This window comes from Scyliorhinus torazame, chromosome 5 (genome assembly GCF_047496885.1).
Source record: "Scyliorhinus torazame isolate Kashiwa2021f chromosome 5, sScyTor2.1, whole genome shotgun sequence".
NCBI classification, from domain to species: domain Eukaryota; kingdom Metazoa; phylum Chordata; class Chondrichthyes; order Carcharhiniformes; family Scyliorhinidae; genus Scyliorhinus; species Scyliorhinus torazame.
In genome coordinates, this window is record NC_092711.1 from 130,905,918 (window position 1) to 130,912,776 (window position 6,859).

Here is a 6,859-nt window from a genome sequence, read left to right on the forward strand (position 1 = left end):
GCCATATTACACTCGGTGTCCTCACCAGAAGATGAAGATTGAGTCTTAATTTTGTGGAATAACCACGTCCTTGACACCATGTTAAATACTCTGTGAAATTCCAGACACACCATATCCACAATTATTTGTTGTAAAACACAGCGAGTTGTTGTGATTTGGAATGCACTGTCTATAAATGGTGCTAGAATCTCATTGGACTGTAACTTCCAAAAGGGAATTGATGGGCCAAATAGACTCCTCTGTGCTCTCGGAGCCTTGTGTACATGTAAAACTAGTGACAACGACCTGGAACCTGCTGCCTATGAGGGTAGGAGTTGCAGAGATGATGGAAGGATTTCAATCGGAAATTGGCCAGGCACTGAGAGAAATAAACCTACAGAGATTCGGGGATAGAACGGGGCAATGGACAGACTGGCTTCCTCCACAGGGAGCCGACACGGTCTCAAAGGGCTAAATGACCCCATTTCCAACCCTCCAGATGCTGTGATCTCAGGAGAGAAATTCAGCTGCTCCAGTCACTCCAACTAACTGGAGTCCCTCATCTCTGGTGCCATTCTCATAAATGTCCTCTACACCGTCTCTAAGAACTTCACATCTTTCCTAAAGTGTGGGGCCCATATATAGGGTTCCATTTCAGACGGATAGAATTGAAAAGCACGGAGGAATTGTCCAACTTGTTTAGAACCAGGGTTAGACTACACTGGGAGCAATATCCATTGAGAAAAAGGAAATAGAGGCATTGGATAAGGTGCAACAAAGATTCATAATATACAGAACTGAGAGCATTTAACACTCAGGAAAGGCTGGGGCTGCTTTTTTCTGGAAAAAAGACTGATGGGTGGCCTGATGGAAATCTTTAAGATTATGAAAGGATTCAGTAATCCAATAGGAATTTCAATAGACACCTCTTTACCGAGCGAGTGGTGAGAATGTGGAACTCGCTACCACAGCGAGTGGTTGAGGTGAACAGCATGAATACATTGAACGTAAAGCTAGATACACACATGAGGGAGAAAGGAATATGAAGAGCTGCTGATTGGGGGGGGGGGGGGGGGGGGGGAGGAGGAGATGTAGAGGGGTGGGTGGAGGATCATGTGGAGTATAAATACTGACACAGACCTTGGCTAACCTCAGCTGGTATGGGAATTTAACCTGTGCTGTTGGTGTCATTCAACACGAACCAGCCATCCAGCCAACTGAGCTAACCGATCCCAGTGTAAATCTGTAATAATTCCATAAATATTGGTGATTGCCTGTCTCCCACCACACTATTTAATGTAGTTTCTAGGTGTACCTCAGACAACTTGCCCCTCATACCCTGATAGTTTTCTTCTGTGAGAAGCACCAAGATAAATTAAAGAAAAGAACCATGTAACCACCACAGCCCATCTTCATGGCAATGTGGCATGATTTTTGGGGTTTCCTAACAGAAATGGGAATGAAACATCGTCTAACCTCCAAACACCCTTTCACTATGTGATCCTTGTGAAATGTGCAACCAGATGTTCACAAGAAGGCACAGAGAGACGAAAGAGAAAATGCTGGAAAATCTCAGCAGGTCTGGCAACATCTGTAGGGAGAGAAAAGAGCTAACGTTTCGAGTCCGATGGCTCTTTGTCAAAACTAGAATCAGAGAGAATCAGCCCACTGGAGGCGAAGTCGTGAGACCGTTCAGTCCAGCAGAAAGAAACCCTCTGACCATCCCCACTGACCACCTCTCAGAATGAACAAAATGCAGTCCTGGATGTAGAGCGGAAACAATAACAGCAGAATCCAATCCCTGTAATCAGTTGTGAATTTGTTGGTGTCTCAGAAAGTGTGATAATTTACAAAATCCCTTCGCACATTGAGAGCAGGTGAACGGCCTCTCCCCAGTATGAACTCCCTGGTGTGACTGCAGACGCGTGAATTGCGCAAATCAACGTACACGGGTGTGAGATAATGGGGATTATGGAGACATGGCTGCAGGATGACCAGGGATGGGAATTGAATACATTCTGTATTTAGGAAGGACAGACAAAAGGAAAAGGCAGTGGAGTGGCAGTGCTGGTTAAAGAGGAAATTAATGCAATAGTCAGGAAGGATATTAGCTCTGACAATGTGGAATCTGTATGGATACAGAAGAGAAACACCAAGGGGCAAAAAAAATAAGTGGGCATCGTATATAGACCCCAAACTGCAGTGGTGATGTTGGGAATGGCATAAAACAGGACGTTAGGCTGATTGTAAAAGTTTCTATAGCAATGTGAACAGAAAAAGATTGGTGAAGACAAATGTAGGTTCCTTACAGTCAGAAACAGGGGAATGAGGGCAGCACGGTGGCGCAGTGGTAGCACTACAGTCTCACGGCGCCGAGGTCCCAGGTTCGATCCCGGCTCTGGGTGACTGTCCGTGTGGAGTTTGCACATTCTCCCCGTGTTTGCGTGGGTTTCGCCCCCACAACCCAAAGATGTGCAAGGTAGGTGGATTGAACACGCTAAAATTGCCCTTTAATTGGAAAAAATAAATTGGGTACTCTAAATTTATAACAAAAAAAAGAAACAGGGGAACGTATAATAGGGGACAATGAAATGGCTGAGCAGAAAATACGTAATTTGGTTCTGTCTTCACAAATGAGGGCATCTTCCAGGATTCTACAGACTCAGGAACAGTTCCTGCAGATTGGAGGGTGGCTTATGTAACTCCACTATTTAAAAAGGGAGCTAGAGAGAAAACAGGGAATTATAGACCAGTAAGCCTGACATCGGTAGTGGAGAAAAGTCTCAAATCCATTGTCAAAGATTTTATGGAAAAGCACTTTTAAACCAGTGGCAGGATCGGACAGTCAGCATGGATTTATGAAGGGGAAATAATGCTTGACAAATCGACTGGAATTCTTTGAGGGTATAACTGGTAGAGTTGACGAGGGGAAGCCAGTGGAAGTGGTATATTTGTACTTTCAGATGGCTTTCGACAAAGTCCCGCATAAGACTTTGTGTGTAAAATTAAAGCACATGGCATTAGGAGTAATGTATTGAGATGGATAAAAAAACTGGTTGGCAGACAGGAAACAAAGAGTAGGAATTCATGGGTACTTTTCAAATTGGCAGGCGGTGACTAGTGGGGTACTGCAGGGATCGGTGCTTGGATCCAAGATATTCACAACATACATTAATGATTCTTCTTTTCAAATTTAAAGTACCCAATTATTTTTTTCCAATTAAGGGGCTATTTAGCGTGGCCAATTCATCTACCCTGCACATCTTGGGTTATGGGGGCGAGACCCACAGACACGAGAAGAACGTGTCATCGCAAGGGCAGTGATCCGGGGCCATGATTGAACATTGGTCCTCAGCTCCGTGAGGCAGCCGTGCTAACCACTGCATCACCTTATATATTAACGATTTAGATGACAGAACAAAATGCAATATATCCAAATTTGCAGATGACACAAATAGGGTGGGAAGGTGAGCTGTGAGGAGGATGCAGAGATCCTTCAGTGTGATTTGGACAAGTTGAGTGAGTGGGCAAATGAATGACAGATACAGTATAATTTGGAGAAATGCGAGGTTATCCAGTTTGGTAGCAAAAACAAGAAGGCAGACGATTAGCTGAATGGTCATAAATGAGGAGAGGGGAATGTGCAATGAGACCCGGGTATCCTCGTACACCAGCCACTGAAGGTAAGCATGCAGCTACAGCAGGCGGTAAAGAAGGCAAAAGGTATGCTAGTGTTCACTGCAAGCGGATTTGAGTACAGGAGCAGGAATATCGTGCTTCAATTATCCAGGGCCTTGGCGAGGCCGTGCCTGGAATATTGTGTGGAGTTTTGGTCTCCTTATCTGAGGAAGGATGTTCTTGCTCTAGATGGAGTGCAGCAAAGGTTTACCAGATTGATTCCTGGGATGGTGGGACTGACGTATGAGATATTGAATCAGCTAGGATTATATTCGCTGGAGTTCAGAAGAACGAGGGGAGATCTCATCGAAACCTATAGTATTCCAACAGGACTTGACAGGGTAGATGCAGGAAAGATTTTCTCGATTGGGGAGCGTACAGAATCAGAGGTCACAGTCTGAGGATATGGGGTAGACCATTTAGACAGAGATGAGGAGAAATTTCTTCAACCAGAGAGGGGTGAGCCTGTGGAATTTGTTACCACAGGAAATAGTTGAGGCCAATACATTGTATGTTTCAAGAAGCAGTTAGATATAGCACTGAGGGCGAAGGGGATATGGAGGGGAAAACAGGATTAAGCTATTGAGTTGGATGATAAGCCATGATCATAACGAATGGCAGAGCAGGTGCAAAGGACCAAATGATCTCTTCCTGCGCCTATTTTCTATCTAATCCCTTCCCACTCTAAGAGCAGGAGAATGGCCTCTCCCCAGTGTGAACCCGCTGGTGTGCCTGCAGACTGGACAACTGTGTGAATCCATTCCCACAGAGGGAGCAGGAGAATGGCTTCTCCCCAGTGTGAACTCGCTGATGTCTCTGCAGGATGGATGAATCAATAAATCCCTTCCCACACTGAGAGCAGGTGAATGGCCGCTCCCCAGTGTGAATTCGCTGGTGTGTCTGCAGGCTGGATAAATCATTGAATCTCTCCCCACACTGAGAGCAGGTGAATGATGTGTCCCCAATGTGAACTCGTTGATGGTTTCGCAGGTTGGATGAAGCACGGAATCCCTTCCCACACTGAGAGCAGGTGAATGGCTTCTCCCCAGTGTGAACTCGCTGGTGTGTCTGCAGGCTGGATAACTGAGCAAATCCTTTCCCACACTGAGAGCAGGTGAATGGCCGCTCCCCAGTGTGAACTCGCTGATGGCTCTGCAGGTTGGATGAAGCATGGAATCTCTTCCCACACTGAGAGCAGGTGAATGGCTTCTCCCCAGTGTGAACTCGCTGGTGTGTCTGCAGGATGGATAACTGAGTGAATCCCTTCCCACACTGAGAGCAGGTGAACGGCCTCTCCCCAGTGTGAATTCGCTGGTGTGTCTGCAGGGTTGATAAATCACTGAATCCTTTCCCACACTGAGAGCAGGTGAACGGCCTCTCCCCAGTGTGAACCTGCTGATGTCTCCGCAGGGTAAATGAATCAATGAATCCCTTCCCACACTGAGAGCAGGTGAATGGCCTCTCCCCAGTGTGAACTCGCTGATGCTTCCGCAGGGTGGATGAATCAATGAATCCCTTCCCACATTGAGAGCAGTTAAATGGCCTCTCCCCAGTGTGAACTCGCTGATGCTTCCGCAGGGTGGATGAATCAATGAATCCCTTCCCACACTGAGAGCAGGTGAATGGTCTCTCACCGGTGTGAATTCGCTGGTGTGTCTGCAGGGTGGATAAAGCACGGAATCTCTGCCCACACTGAGGGCAGGTGAATGGCTTCTCCCCAGTGTGAACTCGCTGATGTTTCCGTAAGTTGCATAAAGCACAGAATCTCTGCCCACACTGAGAGCAGATGAATGGCTTCTCCCCAGTGTGAACTTGCTGGTGTTTCTGCAGGGTGGATGAATCAATGAATCCCTTCCCACACTGAGAGCAGGTGAATGGCCTCTCCCCTGTGTGAATTCGCTGATGTCTCTGCAGGGCCGATGAATTAATGAATCCCTTCCCACACTGAGAGCAGGTGAATGGCCTCTCCCCAGTGTGAACTCGCTGGTGTCTCTGCAGGGTAAATAAAGCACGGAATCTCTGCCCACAATGTGAGCAGGTGAATGGCCTTTCACCAGTATGAACTCGCTGGTGTGACTGCAGGTTAGATAACTGAGTGAATCCCTTCCCACACTGAGAGCAGGTGAATGGCCGCTCCCCAGTATGAACTCGCTGATGTTTCCGCAGGGTAAATAAAGCACGGAATCCCTTCCCACACTGAGAGCAGGTGAATGGCCTTTCACCAGTATGAACTCGCTGGTGTGCCTGCAGGGTTGATAACTGAATGAATCCCTTCCCACACACAGAGCAGGTGAACGGCCTCTCCCCAGTGTGACTGCGTCGATGAATCTCCAGCTCAGATGGGGATCTGTAACCTTTCCCACAGTCCCCACATTTCCACGGTTTCTCCATGTTCTGGGTCTCCTCCTGTCTCTCCAGATTGGACAATCACTGGAAGCCTTGTCTACACACAGAACATGTGAACTGTCTCTCCTCGCTGTGAATGGTGTGATGTTTTTTCAGGCTGTGTAACTGGTTGACGCTCTTTCCATAGTCAGTTCACTGGAACTCTCACTCGGGTGTGTGTTGTGGGGGTCTCGGTGCTTTTCCAGTCACATTCACGTTTAAAATCTTTTGAAGCAGGCAGATCGGACAAACATTTCTCCTTCTCGCCGATGATATTCAGATCAGAAGGAAGCGAGTGAGTTTGTCATATCGAGACGTGACGCTTGAGGTTTCTGTCTATAATTCCTCCTCTTCCAATATCCTTTAAAAACAATTTACAAGTCATCACTGGATAAAAGCAAATTACTGCGGATGCTGGAATCTGAAACCAAAAGAGAAAATGCGAGAACATCTCAGCAGGTCTGGCAGCATCTGTAGGGAGAGAAAAGAGAACGTTTCGAGTCCAGATGACCCTTTGCTTTATCAAAGCTTTGACAAAGGGTCATCTGGACTCGAAACGTTACCTCGTTTCTCTCCCTGCAGATGTTGCCAGGCCTTCTGAGATTTTCCAGCATTTTCTATTTTGGTTACAAAAGTCATCATTGTTAGTACAGAATTTAAATTCAGAACAGACAATTCTAGTTCCTACAGAACATTATTTCCTCTCTTGTCCTCCAAAAGCTTTAAATCTCCATCCCACACAATCAAAGCTTTGATAAAGGGTCATCTGGACTCGAAACGTTAGCTCTTTTCTCTCCCTGCAGGTGTTGCCAGACCT

The 6,859-nt window shown here is 46.6% G+C and overlaps 1 protein-coding gene across 3 annotated transcripts in view; it reads right to left on the reverse strand.

Annotated features, from left to right (window-relative positions):
• Positions 1 to 1,057: 1,057 nt before the first annotated feature.
• The window catches only part of LOC140419766 (uncharacterized), a 38,748-nt gene continuing 32,946 nt past the window's right edge, over positions 1,058 to 6,859 (reverse strand). For 2 of the 3 annotated variants that reach the window (XM_072503751.1, XM_072503752.1), the window contains exon 2: positions 1,058 to 6,403. In XM_072503751.1, coding sequence (XP_072359852.1) covers positions 4,342 to 6,048 — 1,707 coding nt within the window. In that variant the 5' untranslated portion in view covers positions 6,049 to 6,403 and the 3' untranslated portion in view covers positions 1,058 to 4,341. The remainder of the gene's footprint in view (positions 6,404 to 6,859) is intronic. The other variant, XM_072503753.1, reaches the window with a different exon arrangement.